This window comes from Zalophus californianus, chromosome 1 (assembly GCF_009762305.2).
Source record: "Zalophus californianus isolate mZalCal1 chromosome 1, mZalCal1.pri.v2, whole genome shotgun sequence".
Lineage (NCBI taxonomy): Eukaryota > Metazoa > Chordata > Mammalia > Carnivora > Otariidae > Zalophus > Zalophus californianus.
In genome coordinates this window covers 149,395,577-149,421,030 of record NC_045595.1, presented here as the reverse complement: position 1 = coordinate 149,421,030, position 25,454 = coordinate 149,395,577, and the positions used below count along the sequence as shown (strand labels likewise).

Below are 25,454 nucleotides of genomic sequence, written 5' to 3'. Positions count from 1 at the left end.
TACAGTGGGCAGGAGGAAGAACATACTAGAAAGAGAGGGAGCCATGGAGGAGAAGCTTTGTAAGGGATGAGAGCTTGGTATATTCAAGCAACTCAGAGCCCAGACTGGCTTAAACTTGGTGAGAGTAGTGACAGATAAATTTAGCTAGACAGCTAAGCCAGGCCATACAAGCCTTCTAAGCAAGGCTAATGGGCTTGAAATTCACTACATTGTAGGCAAAGGCCACACTCTGAAGAATTTTACATGAGAGAATTATACAATGAGATTTACATTTCAAAATGTGTTTTAGAGGGAATAAAGCAAAAGCAGAGGCTGTGGCATAAATAAAGCATTTAGCCCCCCCCACACCCTTATACAACTCCTTTTAAAGAAAAAAAATTGAGGGGCACCTGGCTGACTCAGTTGGTGAAGTATGCGATTCTTGATCTTGGTGTTGTGAGTTCAAGCCCCACATTGGGTGTAGAGATTACCTAAAAATAAAATCTTGAAAAAAAAGTAAGTTTTTCTTTGCTTAAAAAAATAAAGAAAAAATGAAATTTAAAAGTAAATAAATAAAACTGAAAGCAGTGTCACATAAATTTTAAACTTTATTTTGGTCATATCATTCTTCTTACTGAAAACTTACACGATAATTGTGTCTTTTAAATGACTGGATTTTAGGCACTTTGGGGCACGTATTAATGCTCTATGTCCTTCTGGTTCATGGTTCCAGTGAAGCCGAAGCCTCTACTCAAAGCTTCCCAGTTATTGCTTCAGTGCTTTCATATTTGTCAGTCTGCTTTCCTGAAATATTGTCCCATGACCCTTCATTCCATTAAAAATATTTTGCTAGAGGGGCGCCTGGGTGGCTCAGTTGGTTAAGCGACTGCCTTCAGCTCAGGTCATGATCCCAGGGTCCTGGGATCGAGCCCGCATCGGGCTCCCTGCTCGGCGGGAAGCCTGCTTCTCCCTCTCCCACTCCCCCTCTTGCGTTCCCTCTCTCGCTGTCTCTCCCTCTCTCTGTCAATTAAATAAATAAATAAAAAATCTTTAAAAAAATATTTTGCTAGAATTGCCACATTAAAAGATAAATGACTCAAATTATTTAAAAGGCATCATAAGAAAAGTAAACTACAGACCCAAAAATCCTGAGCAAAATGCTGCCAAACCAATTCTAACAACATATAAGAAAGGATTATATATTATGACCAAATGAGATTTATTCCTAGGGTGCAAGGTTGGTTTAACATCTAAGACTCAGCTAACATATATATCAATAGAATAAAGGAGAAAAAACATGTGATCATCTTAATAGGGGGAGGGGCATTTAACAAATCCAACACCCTATCAAGATAAAAACACTCAACAGATTAGTCAGTAGGAGCTCCCTCAGCCTAACAAAAGGCATCTATGAAAAACCCACAGAACAGATCATATTTAATGGTCAAAGATTAAAGGCATTCCTCCTGAGATCAGGCATAAGATGAGGATGTCTACTCCTGCCCTGTCTAGTTAATATTGTGCTAGAGGTTCTAATCACGATCACTAAATAAGAAAAAGAAAGAAAAGGCCTGTAGACTGCAAAAGAAAAAAATAGAACTATTTCTATTGAAAACAGCTTGATTCTGACAGAAAATCCTCTGAAATCCACTACAGAACTACTAGATCTAACAAGTTCATCCTAAAAACACAGATTTTAGGTGCAAGAAAATGTGTTGTATTTCTATACATTAACAATGAGCAACCCAAACATGAAATTAGGAAGATAATTCAATTTACAATAGCCTCAAAAAGAATAAAATATTTAGGAATAAATTTAACAAAATAAATATAAAACTTGCATTCTGAAAATTATAAAACACTGTTGAAAGAAATTAAAGAAGACCTAAAGAAATGGAGACATCCCATATTTGTGAGTTGGAAAGTTTAATATTGTGAATATGGTAATATTCCCCAAAGGGATTGACATATTCAGTACAATCCGTCTACCTTTGTTGCAGAAATTAAAAAGTTGATTCCCCCAAATAAAATTAAATAAATAAATAAAAAGATATTGACAAGCTGATCCCAAAATTTATGTGGAAATGCAAGGGACTGAGAATAACCAAAACAGTCTTAAAAAAGAACAAAGCTGGAGAATTCACACTTCCCAGTTTTAAAACATACTACAAACTCAGCTTCACTAATTAAGACAGCAGGGTATTGGCATAAGGATTGACATATATCAATGGAACAGAAGTGAGATTCCAAAAAATGAACCATTACATTTATAGTCAATTGACTTTTCATAAGAGTACCAAGACAGTTTGGGGCACCTGGCTGGCTCAGTTAGAAGAGCATGCAACTCTTGATCTTGGGGTCGTGAGTTCGAGCCCCATGTGGGGTGTAGAGATTACTTAAATAAAACTTAAAAAAAAAAGGTACCAAGACAATTCAATAGGGAAAGAATAGTATTTTCAACAAATGTTGCTGGAATAACTAGATGTCCATATGCAAAAGAATACATTTGATCAACCCTTCCTTACATCATACATAAAAATTAACTCAAAATGGATTATAAACCTAACGTAATAGCTAAAACTAAAAACTCATAGAAGAAAACAGGAGTAAATCTTTGTGACCTTGGATTAGGTGTGAAAGCGTAAAAGCACAAGTGACAAAAGAAAAAATAAATTGGATTTCATCAAAATTTAAAACTGTGTTTCAAAGGACACCCGTCAACAACTCACTTTGAGGATGGGAGAAAATAGTTGCAAATCATATATTTGATAAAGGACTTATATCCAGAATATATAAAGAACTCTTACAACTCAGCAACAAAAAGACAGCAAAATTAGAAAATGGGCAAAGGACTCAAATTCTCCATAGAAGATACACATATGGCCAACAAGCCCACGAAAGATGCTTGTCATATTAGTCATTAGGGAAATACAAATTAAAACCATAAGGAGATATACTTCACATCCAGTAGGATGGCTATAATCAATAAAATGGGATGAGGTGCCTGGCTGGCTCAGTTGGTAGAGCATGTGACTCTTGAACTCAGGGTCATGAGTTCAAGCCCCACATTGGATGTAGAGATTACGTAAGAAAATAAAATCTTTCAGGGGGCACCTGGGTGGCTCAATCAGTTAAGCGTCTGACTCTTGGTTTCAGCTCGGGTCATGTGATCCCAGGGTTGTAAGATTGAGCCCCACATTGGGTTCCGCATAGGAGCAGAGTCTGCTGGAGATTCTCTCTCCCTTTCCATCTCCCTCTTCCCCTACCTCTACTCGTGCTCTCACACATACTGTCTCTCTCAAATAAATAAATCTTTAAAAAATAAAAATCTTTTTTTAAAAATGGGAAATGTTGGTGAACAAGTGGAGAACTTGGAATCATCATATATTGCTAGTAGGAAAATAAAATGGCACAACCACTTTGGTTCTTCAAAATGTTAAACATATATTATCATATGACCCAGCAATTGCATCTCTAGGTATATACCCAAGTGAAGTAAAAACACATCCGTGCAAAAATTTATACACAAATGTCCATAGTAGCGTCATTCATAATAGCCAAAAAATGGGAAGACTCCAAATATTTATCAACTTAAGTGGATTAAAAAAAGTGCTTTGTCCATTCAATGGAATATTATTTGGCAATAGAAAAGAATAAAAGTACTGATACATGCTCCAACATAGTTGAACCTTCAAAACATTATGCTAAATGAAAGCTTCAGGTCACAAAGACCACATAGGATTCCATTTATATGAGATACCCATTATACTCAAATCCAGGGAGACTGAAAGATTAGGGAGTGGTTGCCTGGGGCTGGGAGATTTGGGGGTGGGGGGTGGGTAATAGCTACAGAGTTTCTTTGGGGGATGCTGAAAAAGTCCTACAATTGATTGTGGTGATGGTTGCACAATTCTGTGAATATACTAAAATCACTGAATTGTGCCCTTTAAATGTGTGACTTGTGTATTGTGCAAATTATCTCTCTGAAGCTGTTTACAAAAATGCCCATAGAGAGAATATGAACAAGGCAATCCCAGAAGAAGAAATACAAATGGCCAATAAGTATATGGAAGATGCTCATTCACTGTTGTTAATTAGAAGTTCTGTAAATTAGAACAGTTCATTAACTTCTTATTGCTCCTCAAACTGACAAAAAAACGAAGACATTATATATGGTTAAATGTCTTATAGGAATATTGTACCTTTTGCTAAGAATATAGCCCTAGAATTATAATTAAAATTATCTAACTGAGTGGACTCTAGAAATCACTTAGCCCAGTCCCTTTATTGACAACAAAGAATAAAGGATTCATTCAAATTAAAAGTTAATTAATGGCATAGGCAAGTCTCTACTCCAGGTTTCCTAACTTTTCTTTTGGGAGTCATGCTTTTCTACTAAATTGGACACAACAAAAGTTGGGACTTAAAAGTGCCAGAACTCTGGAGGGAATGATCAGGACTCCTAGGATCTTTTTCTTATTAATGGTACCAAATTAAGATTGTTTGGATGTTCATTTTACTTCTAATTGTTTAGTATTTTACAGTAGCTAGTCTTTTTATTCATTAAATTTTGCTTTCTGTTTCTTGGTTTCTTATTTTTGGATGCTTTCCTCTTTTGTTCAAATTCCCCATCCAGCCTATAAATTGAGTCTATCCTACACTGTGCTTTGGAATATCCAATCTTTGATCAAATAAACCTTCTCTCCTGTTAGTATCATACACTTTCCTCTGAGTACCATACTTACTATACAGTCAGATCTATTTCAAAATCTTATACTACAATACTGTTGGTTTTTAATGTTCTCCATAGAGTAACATTTGTTTCTGCCTCAGTCTTTTCATCTATGTAGTGTACCATAGTATGACCTCTTACCTAGGACCTGCTGAAATTTGTATCTTTACATATCTGTTTTTTTTTTCCACAAGACTGAACTAACTATGCTGCGTGTTATATTTTGCTTATCTTTTTATGCCTAGAGCTTAGTTAATGATTTGTTAGATAAATAAATACTTGAAATGTTGAACTTTTTATGTTATCTGATTAACATTTTATTCTTTTTTTTTTTCTCCCCTGCCCTCAGAATTTGGAGTTGTCTGCTTACTATTTTCTGCAACATTAGCTTATTTCCCACCCCGACCTCCACTTCCTCCCAGTGTTGCTGCAGCTAGCCAGCGGCTGAGTTATCGGCGGAGCTTTTGTAGATTATTAAGGTAAATACACTTTGAATCACTGAGTGGTTCTGACTAGCACCTTCAAGATAATTTCACATTTATTTAAGGTAATTTAGGGTGGTAATTTTTCAGCAACCCATTAATCAGGCTGCAAATAATTGATAAAGTAATTAAATATTTTAGAGCGGTTTCCTATCAGAAATCTGATTTTAAGATTTATTGGTTAGAGGGAGAGCACATGCACACGCGTGCAGTGCGGAGGGGTGGAGGGAGAGGGAGAGAGAGAATCCCAAGCAGACTCCATGCAGAGTGTGGAGCCCACTGTGGGGCTAGATCTCAAGACCCATGAGATAATGACCTGAGCCAAAACCGAGAGTCAGACGCTTAACTGACGAGCCACTCAGGCGCCCTGTCAGAAATCTATTTTTAAAAATCACCAAAAACAGGGGCGCCTAGGTGGCTCAGTCAGTTAAGCATCTGCCTTTGGCTCTGGTTATGATCCCAGGCTCCTGGAATCAAGCCCCACCTTGCTTTGGGCTCCCTGCTCAGTGGGGAATCTGCTTGTCCCTCTCCCTCTGCCCCCCACCCTGCTCATGCTCATGCTCTTTCTCAAATAAATAAATAAAATCTTAAAAAAATTTTTTAAAAATTAAAATGGTTTTCTTTTTGTACATGAATCGAAACCATTTTATAGCTGGCCAAAGTGATAACTCAGATCTGTGAAAAAAATTTTTTAAATGTTTATTGGACATTTAATTCTGATTTTAAGTAACTAATTTTTTTTATTCCTTTTTGACTGATGAGAAGAAACCTCCTATAAAATTTACTGTGTATTTGCTGAACATGTCCCTTAATATTATCCGCTTAATTGTCTTAAATTTTTTTTACACAGCATTCGTTTTGCTCTGCTGCAACAAATTGCAGTTGCCATTCATTGTGAAATTTCCAACATATTTTCTTCTACTCTCTTATTTTTCTTCATAAAATACTCAAATAAGCAAATTACAAAGTTATATCTGTGTAAAAAAAAACAATGAGAACTGAGTCAGTTCACTGACACCCAGATCAGTGACAGAAACAACACATGCCACACCTAGCACATTACAATAATATCTTACCCAATGCAGCAGTTAAAGGGAAATATAGTCCTACCAAAAAAATAAAATTGTGGTTAATGGGAAAGTACTTTTCACTGCTTCTGTTTAGAATTTTCTTTAAATTAATTACAATGAAATAAAATGAAAAATTCATTTCCTCAGTTGGACTAGCCACATTTCAAATATTCAAAAGCCGTGTCTGGCTGGTGGCTCCCAAGTTAGCATAGCTGTGTAACATTTTTTTTCAAGCTTTGGTTCACAGCCAACTAATTTAGTAGGTAGACCACCTTTAAGAAAAAAAGTAGAATGATAGAAGCTAGAATGGAAATATTATTTATCACATGTAGTAAGGGTACTTTTTTTTGTGAGACTTTTATTTCAGAATATATGTATGTACATGTGGGGAAATCACAAAGTAAAAATATACTTCTTACTTTGGAGTACAACAGAAAGGTTTTAAAAATCACATCTCTGTAGCACGTAGAATATTGCCTTCCACATAATAGGCAAATAAAAATATTCGTCAAATTGAATGGTGACCAGTGGCGCATATGTGTAAGATGATAGTTTAAAATGTTAGGATTTTTTTAATGCTGTTTAAGTTTTTCCCTATGCAGCATCAGAGTTTCGATAGCAATCAGGAGAGGTGGGTTAGGTCATATTATGCCAGACTAATAATTTGGACTACTCTGTGGAAAATGAGGAGTCCACCTAAGGATTTTAAGCTAAGGAGCTATGTAAGAAATTGTTCTGACAAGGAAAAACAACCTAAAAGTATCACTCTGACCACAATATATACCCTGTGTTTACTTCTAATTACTCTAGAGTCAAGATCTTTATTCTCTGTTAAAACCATAAAGTATAAGATCTTTCCTCTCTATAAAAACACCTTTTCACCAATGCCTAACATTACTTCATTTCTTCCATTATTTGTTAAGTCTGCAGCATTGCCTCTGGGCGGTGCTCTCTAGGGGAGTTCTTTGGACCTGCCATGCCCCACCCCTCTAGCCTATCAATGTAATTTTCTCTGGTCCTTCAGAGGATGCCTGAAGTCATTACTTTGTGGATTAATCACAATAACTGCTGCTCTGGATTCTAATTCCATTTTCTGGGGAAACAAAAAAATCACTGGTTATGCTCCAAAATTTTTACCACCATTATTTATTTATTATCTCTCTAAAATAAATAAATAAATCTTTAGGGGAGCCTGGGTGGGTGGTTCAGTGGGTTAAGCGGCTGCCTTGGCTCCTGGGATTGAGCCCAGCATCGGGCTCCCTGCTCAGTGGAGAGTCTGCTTCTCCCTCTCTCTCTGTCTGCTACTCCTCCTGCTTGTTCTCTCTCTCTCTCTCTCTCAAATAAATAAAAATCTTAAAAATAAAAGTTTTAAAAATAAATATTTAAAAATAATGATAAATAAAAAATTTCAAATATCTATCCCATTCTGTCATCTGCCTACAAATTTTGTCTGTGGATTCCTTAATTATTAACTTTCTGGTTTTATCTTTTACATTGAGGTATTCCCACCTAAAATCTACCTTAGTATGTGATATTAACTAATGATCCTGGAGTTTTGTGGGATTTTTTACATAAAAGAAACTAGCACTATTTACTGAAAAATCGTTAGCAGTTTGTTAGTCCTCTGTTCTCCTCCATTGTGCTTGTTCTTGAGCCATTTGCATACCACTTTTTGTTACAGCCAAGCAGTTTGTCTTGATATGTGATAGGATAAGGTCCTCCTTTTTCATATTTATTTAAAGATAAGTTAGCTTTCCAGGGACTTATATTCTTCCATATAAACTTTAGAGCATATTTCTTTTTTTTTTTAAAGATTTTATTTATTTATTTGAGAGACAGAGAGAATGAGAGAGAAAGCACATGAGATGGGGGGAGGGTCAGAGGGAGAAGCAGACTCCCTGCTGAGCAGGGAGCCCGATGCGGGACTTGATCCAGGGACTCCAGGATCATGGCCTGAGCCGAAGGCAGTCGCTTAACCAACTGAGCCACCCAGGCGCCCTAGAGCATATTTCTTAAGTTTCTAAAAATTCAACTGGAACTTTAATAGTGATTATATTGAAATTATTGATTAATTTGGGGCAAATTGACTATATAGACTGTCTCTCCATCTATTTAGATCATTTTCTATGCCCTTAATTAGATTAAAGATTGCTTTTTCTTTCCTCCCATAGAGATCTTGGGCTTTCCTAGCTATTGTTAATGGTATGTAATTTTTATTACATTTTTTAAATTAAACTTATTTGTGAAATAATTGTAGATTCACATGCAGTTATAGGAAATAATACAGAAGGTTAACATGAGTACTTTACCCAGTTTCCCCCAGTGATAACATCTTACAAAAACTGTTGTACAGAATTACAACCAGAAAATTAACATTGATAGTCAAGATACAGAACATTTCCATCATCACAAGGATCACATTTTTTGTCCTTTTGTAGCCACATCTACTTCCCTCCCACTCTACTGGCAAACACTGATCTGTTCTCCATTATATAATGCCGCTTCAAGAATGTTATATAAATGGAATTATATAGTACATAAATTTTGGGATTGGCTTAAAAAAAGAGAGAGAGAAGGAAACCAGAAAACAGACTATTTTCTATAGAGAAGAAACTGAGGGTTGCTAGAGGGGAGGTGGGTAGGCGATGGGTAAAATGGGTGATGGGTTAAGGAGGGCACTTTTAATGATGAGCACTGGGTGTTGTGTGTAAGTGATGAATCACTAAATTCTACACCTAAAACTAATAGTACACTGTCCACTAACTGGAATTTAAATAAAAACTTGAAAAAAAGCATAATTCTCTGGAGAGTCAACCAGGTTGTTTTGTGTTTCAGTAGTTACTCCTTTTTATTGCTGAATAGTATTCCATGGTATGGATGTACAGTTTGTTTAACTATTCACCTGTTGAAGGACATCTATGTTGATTCTAGGGGTTTTTTGGCCATTACAAATAAACATATACAGGTTTTTGTAGGAACATAAGTTTTCATTTCTCTAGGATAAATGCCCGTTTATATGATAGTTGCCATTATATGGTAGTTGCATATTTAGTTTAAAAAAAAAAAAAAAACCTGCCAGGCTATTTTCCAGAATGGCTATACCATTTTTCATCACCACAAGCAATATATAAGTCATCTGGTTTCTGGGCATCTTCACCAGACTTTGGTGTTATCACCGTGATTTTGTTTTAGCCATTTTGGTAGGTATGTAGAAAAGTACAATCTCTGTAGAGGGCAATTGGCATTATCTATTGAAGTTACAAATACACATACTCTTTTGACATAGCAGTTGCACTTCTAGAAGTCAGTTCTCCAAATGTACTAGTGTACATGTGAAATGACTAAGAGCGAAGGAACAAATTTATATATATATATAATGCCTTTATATATCATATATACAATAAATACAAATCTCTCAGTGAGGGCTGGTTAAATTATGATATAGCAACGTAATGGAGTACTACGCAGCTCTAAGAAAGAATGAGGAAGCTCTTTATTGACTAGGGAAGAGTTCTAAGACTTATTGTTAAAAAAGTAAAATTCAGCAAATGGTTGTAATATACTACCATTTATGTAAAAAGATTGGGGAAAGAATATATATACACACACACACAGTTGAGAATATATATATTAATATGCACATATCTATAATAATATACAATATGTAATAAGAATAGACATATTCTTATGTGTGTGATATATTTACACATACACATTTGTATATATACATAGGCTTGTATATTTTCAACTGTTTCTGGGAAGTTGCCCAAGAAAGTGCTAACACTGGTAATTGTGGGAAGAGGGGAATGGGGTAGGGACATGTTTTCCCCATATTTTTATACTTTTTGGTTTTGAGCCATTTGCATTGTATTACCTATTAAAATCTTTGACTAATACAGACTTTAATAGCAATAAAACAAAAGTTAAAACTGCTCTCTGAAAATAATAAAACTAGCAACATGTATTTCTTTTTAAGCTTTGATTTTTTTTTCTCCTCTACCTCATTCATAAGGAGAAATGGTAATTTATCCTTTCAAATAAGAGCTTTTTTTTAATTGACTTTCCTGTTCATTCTATGAAATAATGTTGGTAATTCATCTATATAGTAAACATCGACAACTTTAACTAATATGAACAAGAAGGGTTTTCATAAAAACAAAAAATTTAAAGAACTTTGAATTTATTACGAAACTGACAGTTATTTTCTCTTTCTGATTCTGGTGTTCTAGTTTCCGAAGGACTTACATTTTTCATGAGTAAGAATTTAAAATCAAGATTTTGAATCTGTAGTAATACCTTCTTTTACTTCTCTTTTACAGCAACATGAGATTTTTGATGATTGCTTTAGCATATGCCATACCACTTGGTGTATTTGCTGGTTGGTCTGGAGTTCTGGACTTAATTTTAACACCAGTGCATGTCAGCCAAGTAAGCATTTTATTTCTTTATAAGTTGTAGGTATTTTTAGTTCATTTAAATTATAAATATTGTCTTCATGTTCTTGGTTTAAACTTCAAGGCCTGGGTAGAACATTATCCGATATCATTGTTGCAAAAGCAAGATCCTTAGGAAATAGTTAAAAATAATATTGATTTTCTTCCTGGATTTTGTTGACAGCCATGAATGTTACATTTATTTGGCTGCTATTAATGATGCTAATAAACAGAAATATAGAGAAGGAAAATCTTCATTTTGTTGAGTCCATCCTAATCTTGCTTCATACTTTATAAAGAAGTTTAAGACCCCATCATCAAATATATGGCTACTTTGTCATCTAATTTCTCACTTTCTCTCTGGTCTCAGAATCTCATTTCTTTAAAAATAACCATTTCACCTATATGCTTCAGGCCATGTACTCCTTCTCCTCACTTCCAGGTAGCATGGTAGAAAGGAGTAGAGGGCTTTGAAGGGGCAAATGGAAGAAATCCAGCACACTGGCCTGCCATTCCATTGTATGAGTGAGCAACAATTTGTCCATTCTACTTTTGATGAACATTTGGATTGTTTACAGTTTTTGACTGTCACAAACAATGTGTAGGAATGTTCTCATAAACTCTTGAAGCACCTCTATACACATTTCTGTTTGGATATATAGCTAGGAATAGTATATGCCTGATTTGATAGATGATGCCAAACTCCCCCAAAGCAGTTGTATCACTTTATAGTCCTACCAGCGGGACATGAAATTTCTCATTTCTCCACATCTTTACCAACACTTGGCAATGTTAGTCTTTTTAAAGTTAGAAATACTAATGGCTGTGCAGTTAAATGCCATTATAGTGATATCTTTTTCAGTGTTTGTTGGATATTTGAGTATCCTTTCTTGTGACACACCTGTTCAAGTCTCTTGCCCACTATTGGGCTGCCTTTTTCTTACTGATTGTAAAGAAGAGAGCTGTGCAGAAGGGGGCTCCCCAGTCTTGACTGAGAAATGGACTGCACATGTAAAGGGCAAAGCTACCAGAGGCTTAACAGAAAGACTGCTAGGAGGTATAAAGCAGAACGAATACAGTAGAGGGCAAGCAGTGCTAGGGTCTTAAGAGTTCTGGCTCAGCCAGAATGGTAAGACCTCATTAAAACCTTGTTAATACCTTGTTAATACCTCTTCTGAGACACAAGAATCTAAGCCAAAGTTTAGAATCAAGGACCATGCTCTGGGTAAAATAAGGCCTGTTCTACTTAGACCCGCAATGCACAAGCCCTGACAAAAATTGGCAGAGGAGACAATTTGGAGATTGAGTCCTACCAAGTGAGGGGGGCTTGGGAAACACTTTGGTTTCTACTTACTACCTTAATAAAACACAAAATTAAGCCTATACAAGTTCAAGGTGATCAGTTATTAACTGCCTACTAACACAAAATGCAAAAATCAGCCATTTTAGAGAAAGATAAAAAGGATCCAGAATCTTTATATTGTGTCATCCACAGCATGTACCATACTGTTAAAAAAAAAGACAAACAGGAAAATGTGACCCATATTTACAAAGAGGAAGTATTGAATAGAAACCAACTCAGAGATAGTCTGGATGTAGCAGAGACCATAATGCAGAAGAGAGAGAGAGAGAAATCTTTGCTTGCTTTAAGTTTATTAATATGTATATAACAGATATGCCATATATACCATATTGGACAGTGCAGGTACAGAACATATCTGTCATCATAAGAAAGCACTGTTGGATAGTGCTATTCTAGAAGGTTTATCATTATTCCTGTCACATTTAAACCTAGAATTGAATTCTGTGCTTGTTATAAGGTAGGAGTTCAGTTTCTTTTTTTCCCATGTAGGTATCCATTAACCTGGTATTAATTTTTGAAAAGATCATGCTTTTCTTATTGCTCTCTAGTGTCATCTTTGTCAAAATGAAGTGCCCTTATGTGCACAGATGTGTTTCTAAACTACTTTTTTCCCTCTGGTCTATTTGCCTATCTTTTATCACTTTTATCTACCAAAGTGTCTCAAGTATTTTAGTGTTATAATAAATTTTGGCATTTTGTAGAATAAATATGCCCTTTTTTTGGGATTTTGGCTAGAATTTTTTGAATCTATAAGATCAGTTTAAGAATTAACTTTTTTAATTAACTTCCTTGTAAACCATATATTATATTTATTAATATATTCCCTTATGTTATCCTGTAGAACTACATTGTCGGTACAGTAGCTACTAGCCACTTGTGGCTATTTAATTTGAAATTTAAATTAGTTGAGGGGCGCCTGGGTGGCTCAGTCCATTAAGCATCTGCCTTCCGCTCAGGTCATGATTGAGTCCCGCATCCAGCTCCTTGCTCGGCGGGGAGTCTGCTTCTCCCTCTGCCCTTCCCCCTGCTTGTGCTCTCTCTCTCAAATAAATAAATAAAATCTTCTTTGAGAAAAAGAAATTTAAATTATTTGAAATAAAATAAAAATTAACTTCCTTAGGTTCTATTTCCTCTGATTTCCTTTGTAGACTATATGTTATACTCTCACACTATATTCCCTATGTCTCTTAATCTCCTTTCTGAATTTTCTATCCTTTTGCCTTTCTCTGCTTCAGACTGGATGTTTCATCTAGCCTTTCTTTCAACTCACTGTTTCAGTTTTCAGCTCTAATATTTTATTAAACTCAACTCTGAGTTGTTAATTTCAGTTATATTCTTAAGTTATAAAATTTTTATTTTTCATAGTTTCCAAATTTCTGTAGAAGTGCTCAATCTTTTACTTTTTTGAATTATTAAAAAATAGTTGCTTAAAGTCTCATAATTCCTTGATCTAGATCCCCTGTGGGTCTGTTTATGTTTGTGGTATTCATTTATGTTTTCTTATCTTCCATGGTTTCTTATCTCCTTATGAGGTGTGCCTTTATTTTTGACTGAGTGCCAGACATAGTATATAAAAAGTTGTAGAGCTCACTTAAGTGTCAAGATGATGTTATTTAACCCCAGAAAGAACTGTGTTTTTTCTTATAGGAATCTAGGAATCCAGTTTCAGGAATTGAGATTATTTAAAGCTGTGTTTCAGTCCCACAGAATACTATTCTATTTCCAGTGTACAGTACTCTTAGATACAGCCCTTCAAAGTCACCATCTAAAGGCTGAGGTTTTGGGGCGCCTAGGTGGCTCAGCCAGTTAAGTGTCTGCCTTTGGCTTCAGGTCATGATCCCGGGGTCCTGAGATGGATTCCCACATCCACATCCCTGCTCAGCAGGGAGCTTGCTTCCCCCTCTCCCTTTGCCACTCCCCTTGCTTGTGCTCTCATGTTCTCTGTCTGTCAAGTCAATCAATCAATCAATCAATCAGTCTTTTAAAAAAAATAAATAAAGGCTGGGTTTTTTTTTTTTTTTTTTACAAGGCCACCCACCCTACAATAGGCCCTGAACTCAATTTTTTTTCTTTCCTAGGGCAGCAAGGCTATTGATAACCCTCAGCACCTTAACTACCCTTTCTGAAATCAGCAGACACCCCAAAGGGAAAAGTGTCCCCAAATACCGGCTTATCTTTCTGGATTTCCTTCCCATTCTGCATCATGGTTCCATAATTCTGGAATTACCTTCTTGGCCTTCTGATGCCATCAGATGCATTTTCCCCTATATTTTCTAGTTCTCAACCAGAATATGAATCCAAATGACTAGTGTACCTTCACCATAAGAAGAAAGCCTTCCTTTAGTTTTCTAACTGATTTTTCTGGATGGCAGGTACTCCAAACATGCTCAATTCCAAGAAAGAAAAGTGTAGCACCCATTTAAATGATTCTGATTTTGCAGATCTTACGCTTCACATTATAAATCCTGAGACACCCTTTCAAGTATCTCTCTCTGTATAAACTCGGAGAGATAGATCAGAAATCACACCAGATATTAAATAAAGTGAAATTTAAAATTAAATGAGGAAAAATGGGGTGCCTGGATGGGTCAGTTGATTAAGTGACCGACTCTCAATTTCAGCTGAGGGTCATGTTCTTGGGGTCGTGGGATCGAGCCCTGAGTTGGGCTCTGCACTCAGCAGGGAGGCTGCTTAGATTCTCGCTCTCCCTCTCTCTCTGTCCCCCCTTCGCATGCGCATGCGCACTCTCTCTCTCTCTCCCTCTCTCTAAAATAAATCTTTTTTAAAAATTAAAGTTTTAATAAATTAGTGGGTAGATATTATTAACTAAAGCAGATGTCATGAACGAAGGAAGCGGAAAACTACAATTGGCCTGAAAGGACCAGGATCAGTACAGTCAGATGCACAGTGGTTCTTAGCCTGACACAGGGCCCCACTCACCCAGGGGATGATGGAAATGTTTGGGAGGGCCTGATAGCATTAAGTGGGCCTTAGACAATGGATGCTAGATGCTCTGCAATGAGAGGGGCAGTTCTGCAGAACAGAGAATTCTCTGGCCCCAAATGCCAATGATATGAAGAAAGAAAAAAAAAGTAGAGCTAAATTAAGCTTCAGGCTGTTCTCTTTCTCCAGAGAGTACTTATCTTTGTTCTGGCACCAAACCCTGTTAAGTAATTGTATTACTTAGAGTAGGCTAAGCTGCGATGAGAAGTAGAATCCCAAAATTCTGAGGCTTAAGGAATTTATTTCTCATTTACATAGCAATCTAGGACAGTTTGCATAACAATCTAGGACATTTGTCCACAATTTGGATAGCTCTTTTCCTCACACTGATTTAGAGACCTAGGCTGCTTCCACTTTGCCGCAGTCTCGTCCCCTAGCACCTTGTCATCGCATGTATGGTTTAGGCTGGTGATTACATCCTAATTCTAGTGGTCAGATGGAAAGGAAGTGCGGAGGAGGCATACAGACGCCTTCCAGGTTCTCGCCTCGAGAGCACCTTCATTCTGCCCGCTTCCATTGAGAACTTAGGCGCATAGTCACATGTGTTTGACTGGCAGCTGAGACATATAATCCAGCTGAGTGCCCAGGTAGAAGGTAATATTTTGGTGTATGGGTGTAATGAGAAATAGGACTAGGAAAATAATAAGTGGTAGAAGTTAGTTTGGCAGCTCTCAAGTGGCAGGTCCGGTTTGGACTTGGCCCTGTAACCACAGTGAAAGCCAGTAACTGTTTCTGAGCAGGAAAGTGGAATGATTGGGATAATTATTCTAGCAATAGTGGGCAGAATAGATTGTGGAGACCATTTAAGAAGCTATTGCAGGAATCCAGAAGTAAGAAATAAGGTAATAGGTAAGTATGGCAGCCACGGGAAGGGAAAGAGGAGACAAAATGCACTGATATTGTTAGGGACACATGGAATTCCAATGGTAACCACTAACATGTATTGAACATTTTACATGTATTAGCTTATTTAAGTCTAAAAAAAATCCTTTGTTATCCTCATTATAATAATGAGGAAACTGAGACTTAAGAGTATGAATTGGGACAGAAGCCAAGTCATAGGAGGAGTTAAAGATACATGAGTGATGGGTAAATCTAGGCAGCATTTATAGATTGCTGTGAAAAAGTTTGACCATGAGGGGAGGAGAGACATAAGACATTAGATAGATGGAGAATTATCAGGTAGTAAGACGAGTCTTTATTGAGCATTTCCTGTGTGCTGACCACTGATCCAAGTCCTGTACACAAATTATCTCATTTAGTGCATTTTATGGGTAAGAAGGCAAAATTTGTCCAGGGTCACAAAGCTGCTAAATGGCAGGGTTGGAAATGTTTTCCCATGCGTGGAATGAGCTATATATTTGAAACCCAGCTCAAATTGTCTTTCAGCAGTCTCCCTTGGTGCTCAACCCCCATTTCTCTCGCTCTCACGTCTCACTCTTCTGTGACTCTTGATACATCTTTAATTGTTGCCAAATGTTTGAGTGCCTGATTATTTGCTAGTAGTTTTCCTGTATGTTGGTTATATTTAAACTTCTTGAGGTCAGTAACCATCTTTTGTCCTTTTCCTATTTTCTTAAGAGTTCTAGTACAATGTAGTACATACTTGAAAACATTTGTTTGTGAAACATTATTTTGTTGATTTAAATATTCCAATAAAAAGTTAATCAAGGATGTACTTACTTAGATCAATTTTATTAGTCACACATGAATCCTTTCATTTTATTCATTTTCTTAAATAGTATTTTCTAGATTTGTTGCCATTTAGCTGTTGATTATATATTGCATTATACATGTACATAGAAATTCATACATATATATTGAATAATATATTGATTAGAGAGGATTTTTTTTTATGCCTTCTTAATTGCAACCTCATAGTCTTATATTAAATGTGTCTGCCACTTTCCCCACAGGTAGATGCTGGCTGGATTGGATTTTGGTCCATAGTTGGAGGCTGTGTTGTTGGAATAGCTATGGCAAGGTGAGACTATTTTATGTTAAACATGCGAGTGGACCGAACCAAAACCAAAAAAACAAAAAAATGGCTGCTTTCGATAAATGCTAAAATTCAGGGAAAAGTAAAACAGTCAAAGGTCAGAGAAGGGCACTTGTTCAGACTACGGGAAAATTCACATGCATTAAGAATTTCCTGCTACAAGAAACCTTTCTCAGGAGCAGTGTGTCCTAAAATGCTTTTGGAGGATGGAGATGTATTTCCAGCGTAATTAAGCTGCCTGTCTCCATATTACTGGAGAACAGCATCTACAAATAGAACCCAGAGAAAGATGATACAGTAATAAAGGCAAATTGATTACTTATCGAGAATTGAAAAGAATCATTTGTAAGAGCATCTCTAGAGCTTTCCATGAAAAGGGAGGATCTGATTAGCAGATACTTATTTTCAGTCTTTTTTGGCAGGTACATCCCTGTGGTGGTGGGGTTTTTTTAAGATTTTATTTATTTATTTGACAGAGAGAGACACAGTGAGAGAGGGAACACAAGCAGGGGGAGTGGCAGAGGGAGAAGCAGGCTTCCCGCGGAGCAGGGAGCCCGATGTGGGGCTCGATCCCAGGATTCTGGGATCGTGACCTGAGCTGAAAGCAGATGCTTAACGACTGAGCCACCCAGGTGCCCCCCATCCCTGTCTTTATCCCATTTTGATGAAAAATGTGCATAAAGACTTCCAGTTTCACCAAACTCCCTTTGATCTTAACCCATTATGACAACACATTTTTAGAATGAGTCAGAAGAAGTAAAAAGTCTCATTTTTTTTCTGGAAAAAAAAAAAGAATATAAATATCACTCATCCAGGTGACTGCCTGTAAAACTATTCTTGGTGTTTCCAAGGAGATAATACTCATTCACTTCTGAAATCATTTACCTTGTTTCATCAAAAACAAAATTAAGCAATCAACTTTACCAGAAAGAGAAGAATCTAATTACATATTTGGGGAGATCAAATGAGATATGTAAATCACCTCAATTTCTAAATACTTAAACATAATTGACACAGGATCATACTCTATCTAGACCTTACAGTTTACATAGCGTTTCTGGGATAATGAGAGAATAAATTGACACTGTAATTTCTAAATCACTCTGAAGTTTTTCTAAGTTCGGGAAATGTAAGAATAAAATCTAAAAGCTAAAGAAGAGGAATAGGCAGAGAGCATTTGTAGGAAATCACTACGTGGATACTGAAAGACATTGACCTGTCACATTTGACAGGATCCCTATCTATCTTCTCTAATTAAATCTCCAAGCCTAGTATAGTGAGTCCTCATTAACCAAATCCTAGTCTGAGCCCCAGATAGGTCAAAGAGGGAACTATTGTGTATCAGAAATGACATCTCACATGTACCTTTCACTTTATTTTCTTTCTGTAAACTCTTAATTTTATCTATATAGAAATAGAGCTAGAGGAAAAAATGAGAGTGAGGACATTTCTGTTTTTAATTCATTGAAATGGAAGTTCTAAAAAATACTACCCTTACTTTGGGATCTGAAATCAATTATAGCTATCTGCTAGGCCTAGAATCCGTTTTAAAGTTATGTTCATAACACAATTTTGGGGATCCCTAGAACAGAATCTTACAGCCATTAGTGCTTAGGTGATTTTTTTTTTTTTTTTGGTAATTATGTTACTAAAGGCCACTATAAAATGTTCTAGCAGTAGAGTTTGATGGTATCACCCCATCTGAAAGGACTAGGTCTACAAAAATAGCAGATCACATTGGTTAGCTTATTCTTGTGTGATCTCGCCCTGTCAACGTCCTCACTGTTCAACTTTTTTCAGTTCTGATTGTACCAGAAAACTATTTTATTCTCTCATACCTCGCCATCTGCCAGTCAGACAAGTACATTCTTGCAGCATACCAAAACATAAATCAAAAGTGTTTGGTGGGCGTGAAATTATAACAGTTTTTGGATTTTCTTGAGGGAAATTTCTATCAAGCTGTGGAACCTTTTTGAGAGTACATAAGAATTTTCTGCTCATGAACTTTCATAGTTGAGAACAAACTTAAGTCCCTGGGCAAAAGATGCATCCATTTTTCTCCACCAAAAGATGGCATCAGCTGTCATAGGAAGCTATTTTAGTCTCGATAACACTTACAAACATGATTAACCTTATCATGTCAAATAAGCACAAAAGATAGCATTTGAAAGTATTAAGAAGGACAGTAATGTAATCACAATAGAAATTAAGATCAATTTTAAAGCTTCAAGGTAGAAAAAACACGGTAGATGTTATACTTGGGAAGGGATTGGTTTTTCAACGATAGGAACAATTCTCAAGGACAGAGTAAGTTGTATGTCGGCACAGCCAAAGAATTGTGCCTGTACAGCCATCAATTAGCAGATGAGGAAAAGCAACAGGCAAATAGAAAGGTTGCGGTTCATAATAACAATAAACATCTCTACCATTTGCCTTTCAATTTCATGTTAATTCAGAAAAAAGCAGGAATTTTGAGAACTTAAAATGCTATGAAACATAAGTCACAACCTTTAGAGGATAGTATTCGTTATTCCATAGCTACACTCTTGTTCTCACGGAGCTTACAGTCTAATCGGGAAGACAAAAAATAAACACCTGCAAGAGCAAGAGAAATGCCAATAGAGATCAGTGCTGTGAAGAAATAGGGTATGGAGACGGGATGGATGGTGAGGACTTCTTCCATGAGCACGGAGAGTCTTAGTGAAGACTTACTGAGACCTGAATGACTTGTGGGGAAAGCAGGAGAAAGGTCAGGAATGGGAGTAACCCAGCGTTCCTGGCAAACGGGACAAATGCAAAAGCAACCGTCGCTTGTAGGAGAAACAGAAGCAGGTCTGCCCAACTGGAGACTAGTAAGGCAGAGAGCAGATCATAAAGGAACCCAGGGGCTCCGGGGATAAGTGTTTGTACTCTCCAAGTTTGAATTTTGGGAGAGTCATCTTTGCCAGTTTATGTCTACCAGTTAGCCTGTTTTCTAAAACTAGAATAATATGGGGGTGCCTGGGTGGCTCAGTCGGTAAGCATCTGCCTTCGGCTCGGGTCATGATCCCAGAGTCCTGGGATCGAGCCCCGCATCGGCTTCCCTGATCGGAGGGGAGCCTGCTTCTCCCTCTCCCACTCCCCCTGCTTGTGTTCCCTCTCTCGCTGTGTCTCTCTCTGTCAAATAAATAAAATCTTAAAAAAAAAAACTAGATTAATATGTGTTCATTATAGAATGTTTGGAAAGTACAGAAGAATACTTAAAAGTAAAAGTAGCATTTAAAAACACAGAATCCATCCTGTAAGTTACAGATCTTGAACAGAGATCACATTTTTGTGTGTTTTGCAAGAGGAAAAAAAGAGATTTGCCGCAAACCAACGTTTATCACATACACACAAAATGTACCAGTTAAAAAAAGTTTTGTCACTTGCTTTAGAAAGAACTCATGGAAATGTCAAGAAATTATTGTTTAATGGAAGTGTGTCATTAATTTAAATAGTATCTTAAAAATCCAGGAAGAATTATAATAGAACCTTGTTTCTTTTCAGGTTTGCAGATTTTATCAGGGGTATGCTGAAACTAATTCTCCTCCTCCTGTTTTCTGGGGCTACCCTATCGTCCACGTGGTTCACCCTGACCTGTTTGAATAGCATCACACACCTGCCTTTAACCACAGGTGAACACAGACTATTTTGAGCTTTGAATAGATATTTTCAGTTCACAAAAATATATACACCCCAAAAGTAGGAATTTTTCTTGTTTTCCATAACTAATGGAAATAGAATAAGTAATTATAGTTATAAAACTATAAAGGTTATAAAACTAATAAATGTACAAAAATGTCTCCCACGTCCAGGCATCAAACTATCTTCCCATCTAAAAAGTTCAAGAAATAATTTAAAATATTTTCTTGGTATTTTACATATGGAAAAGAAGTATAATCTGTAGCCTAAACTTATATAGCATAGAATAGCCTATATTCTTTTAAAATTCATATCAGAGCATTGATACAAAGATTTTTATCTTTTTTGTAGCCATTACATCATTGTTAGCTGTAAGGAAAATGAACAAAGGCATAAAGCTATGTTTGAAGTATACACCAGTAAAATTCTTTCAACCAGCACCTACAGGTTATTCAGTCTTCTGAATTAATACAAAACAAAACTTACTGGCAAATACCTATTGGAAGTATATCATAGGCAGCTTACTTAGCTCATTTAATTGACCTGAAATATTTATAGTTGCTATTGCATTGTTATTTAATAGTATCATTGGTGGGGGGGGGGGTCTGTATTAGTTTTCTATGTTTGCTGTAACAAGTTACCACAAATATAGTGGCTTAAAATGACTCAAATTTATTGTCTCACATTTTTGCCAGTTAGAAGTCCAACCTGGGTCTCACTAGGCAAGAGTCCAACTCTAGGGATGAATCCACCTTGCCTTTTCTAAATTCCAGAGGCTGCCCACATTCCTGGGTTCGTGTCTCCCTTCTTCCATCTGTAAAGCCAGCAATGGGTCAAGTCTTTCTCATACAACATCACCTGCACCTTTCTTCCAAGTCACATCTTCCTCTGAGCTCTCATCTTCTGCCCCGCCTTCCACTTCTAAGGATCCATGTGATTACATTGAGTCCACCCAGATAATCCAGGATAATCTCCCAATTTTAAGGTCAACTGATTAGCAACCTTAATTCCATCTGCAGCCTTACTTATAGGTAGACTAAAGGAACCTTTCTCTCATGGAGTCTCCATAAAACATACATCCCACTGGCCAGTAGGACCCTGGAGAGCCACTTTTAGACTCTGGTGTGCTCTTACCATGCAAGTACTTTTAATCCTAAATCCTAAAATAATCCTTAATCCTAAATAAATAATCCTACATAATCCTCCAGTCTAAATAATCCCATAATTAAACACATAATCCAGTAGGTGGCTATTACTTGCAAACGGATTAAAAAATCTGCGACTTTAGCAGTCTTTTGTTAAAGGAAAAGAAGAAGCAATAACAGAGCTCTCTTGCTCTATAAAATGATCTGTCATAGTATCCCAATTTGCATGTATGCAGATTCTCTGGAGTGCCACAGCAAATTCACAAGGGCATCATGGGTTATTTTAAATTTCTGAAGGAAACACAGAGATATTCCACATCTGTCAGACACTTTGTGAGCCTCTAGTTCGAGAGAGTTCCCAGTTTCATCATTAGGTCCCTGCGGCTTTCTTTTTTGATAACATCATATCTTTGCAAAGTTTGGTTTCCTGCAGTGGCTGTGATAAATAGTAAATACTGTACAAAAATCAGGTCTGATTCTCAGATTTGATTCCAAGATTTGAGAAGTCATGTACTTCCCATCAGATTGCATGTATCTCATTAGTCAGTGATTGTGGTTATTTGAGACTGAAACAAAAATACATTTCTTTCAATATATGGGTATTATTTTTTAAATGGCCACTAAATTGTTAGGACATATATATTTATTAAATGGTTTAGCCCCAACTATGTAAATAACAGAACTGTTAGTTATTTCTTTTGGCCTTGGACACCGTGAAAAAATTACTAAGGCACTCAGTGTGCTGTGAAGACAGGTTTGGCAATTTCTGCCCTGTACCATCCTGCCAGGAATCCCTCTCTCTAATTTTTATTGCTTTGCCTATAAAGCCCAGTTATCCAGAGTAATGGTTTTTGGATACTGTGCACTTTTTATATACTAACATTCCTATATTAGGGTTTTTGAACAATTTTGGCAAGTATTCTGAGCCAGAATTTTTTGTTTTATTTTATTTGGGTATAATTTCATAATTTAGCAGTTACACAACATTCTAATAGAATAGTTCTGGTTTACAACTTCTTATTCATGGCATTACACTCAGATTTGTGTGTGTGTGTGTGTGTGTGTGTGTGTGGTACTGTATGTCAAGTATGTATCTGTTAGATTCTATAAGAACAAAGTTGTGAGTATATAATGAACACATTTTTGCCCTTGAATTGAGTGTAGAATATTCATTATAAGATATTACATTCATTAAATTTTATGTGTTTTCTATTTGATATGATAAAATTAACGGTTTTATCTCTGGGTGGAGGTATCCAGAAAATTTATTTTTTACCTCCTTTTTTGTCTAGATCTGTAATCATGAGCATGTTTTACTTATTTTTTTATGTTTTAAAAGTACGTATTGAAAACTATACATCTTTTTAAATCTTAAAGGAAAATTGATATAATTGACCCTGGTCAGGACTATGTTTTTCCAGTCTGTCCTTGAAAATAATTATGTTGGACAGAAAGGAAAGCAGATTCTAAATTAAATAAAGGCCAGAATTGAACGGTTGAGTTTGATGTGGCCATCTTCACAACCACTGAATTTATAAATTCTACTGTTATTTCCAATTGCAAGTCAGTTTTTAAACGTGACTTAGAAACTCCTGAAAGAAAGAAAAAAAAAAACTCCTGGTAGATACTTTTTTAACTTATACTGCATTAAAAACTAGATTTTCACATTCCTTTCCTGAATGATCATGGTGGGTGTTTTTTTCTCTTTTCTGATACTGACCACCTAATAGTTACTTGAGTGTGTTTCTTATCTCCCTTACCAATCTGAAAATCTGGAGCATGGACTTGTGCCTTAGCAATTCTGACCCCAACTCCCGCCCTACTATCTAGCACAAGCCCTGAGTGATGAATGAATGAGTGTGTGAATGGATGGATGAATGAAGTGTATATTATCTCCATTTTGAATCTCAGTGTTTATGACTTGTTGCCAGTAATAGCAACCGTGGCCACTCTGTTATTCAGCACTAGCTGTAGGCAGGCAAAAGGGCACATTTTAATGGAACAATGGAGAATTTGAATAATCTGTCACAGATACTCTTACTACCTTTTTAAAAACCTGACCTAATTCCTTTTAAGTAGAAGAGGTTTCATGAAAGGGAACTTAACTACAAAATCTAATTATAGACAGATCTAGACCTTTAAACTGATATTTAAAGCCAGTAATGGCAAATTCGTATTTCTTTTTTACCAGAGTCATTTTTTTAAGAGGAAAATATCTAGTCTTTTTCCCATTTCTAGTAAATTTAGTATTCCTGCTGTTACTTTTAAGTATCAGAAGAATCTACATGAAAAGTGTGAAAATATATGCATTAATTATAATTGTTGACATAATAAATTAAAAGCTAGTTAATTTTGTTCAACCATGTGTTATAAGTGCTGCTACTACTAAAACCTCTGTTGCAGTATTTTTTGTGATCTACTGATTTTGCTATTATTGTTGTCATCTCTACAGAAGAAAAACTGGATCATTCCATTCTATCTAGAGGTGCACTGTTTTGATACATGTACTTGCTTATTATATACATCCCCTTGGAGGCTATCAGCATTATGCTTTTATTTCCTTAAGGAAATTCAGTATTTAAAATTGTATTATGTCTTTATTAATTGAAGTGTCTTCAAAACAGCAAATAAATTAACTCATGACTAGATAATGTGAGTTTCAAAATCTTGCAGCTTATTCTATATACAAAATTATGAAAAGACATTTTTCACCTTATCTGAAAAGTAGGTATCTAACCCTGTTAGCCACAACTCACACAGTCATTTTTCACTGAACAGATAAATGCTTTGAAAATGGCATTTTGAAAAATGTTAGCACTTTGGTGTTGAGTTTGCTGAAACAATATAATTTGAGTTTTAGCAGAAGTTGCCTTGGGAGGTTCTTCATCTAATTCATGTTCCTGGAAGACCACAGTGGCAAGGTCAGAAACGGATAGTGAGTGGGGACTAAGGGGGGCAGATAAGCTAGATGTGAGTCCCATGAGAGTGATAGGTGACTACAAGCTGACTTCAAGAGGCATTTGAAGAAAGAAAACATATTCGGTTTATTGAAAGGCATGTGACATGTATAGGCTAGAGAGTGATCCTCTTAATAGGAATGAGAAAATTCAGAAGGAGATGATGAGCATGATTAAAAATATGCACTTTTTTTTTTTTTTTTTAAGTGAGCTCCATGCTCAGCATGGAGCCCAGCACGGGACTTGAACTCACAACCCTGAGATTAAGACCTGAGCTGAGATCAAGAGTCAGATGCTTAACTGACTGAGCCACCCAGGCGTCCCAAAGATGTGCAGACTTTTAAGGAAATTAGGGATTTTAAGGAAAGAAAACTAAGGGACTTAATTATTCTTTCCACCTTTATGACCTGGTCATGACTGTTACTCATGTCATCACTGTCGGATCAAGAAGGAAAAAAATAGAACATGGATTAAAAGAAGAGAATGGATTTGTGGAAAATCTTAAATGTAAGAATCATAAACTGTTGATAGGGCCTATTGAGAAGAGCATATACAGTTTATCTACAGAGATTTTCAAGAAGAGGAACAAGTCTGTAAGCAGACTCTGTTTCTGGAAGGTAGGGGGCTT

General features: G+C 36.3%; 1 protein-coding gene across 1 annotated transcript in view; it reads left to right on the top strand.

The window, feature by feature from the left end:
• SLC49A4 (solute carrier family 49 member 4) overlaps window positions 1-25,454 on the top strand; it is a 67,095-nt gene that overhangs the window by 26,091 nt on the left and 15,550 nt on the right. The window contains exons 4-7 of the mRNA XM_027584174.1: window positions 5,061-5,190; window positions 10,583-10,691; window positions 16,979-17,046; window positions 20,590-20,717. Of these exons, the coding sequence (XP_027439975.1) occupies window positions 5,061-5,190; window positions 10,583-10,691; window positions 16,979-17,046; window positions 20,590-20,717 (435 nt within the window). The remainder of the gene's footprint in view (window positions 1-5,060; window positions 5,191-10,582; window positions 10,692-16,978; window positions 17,047-20,589; window positions 20,718-25,454) is intronic.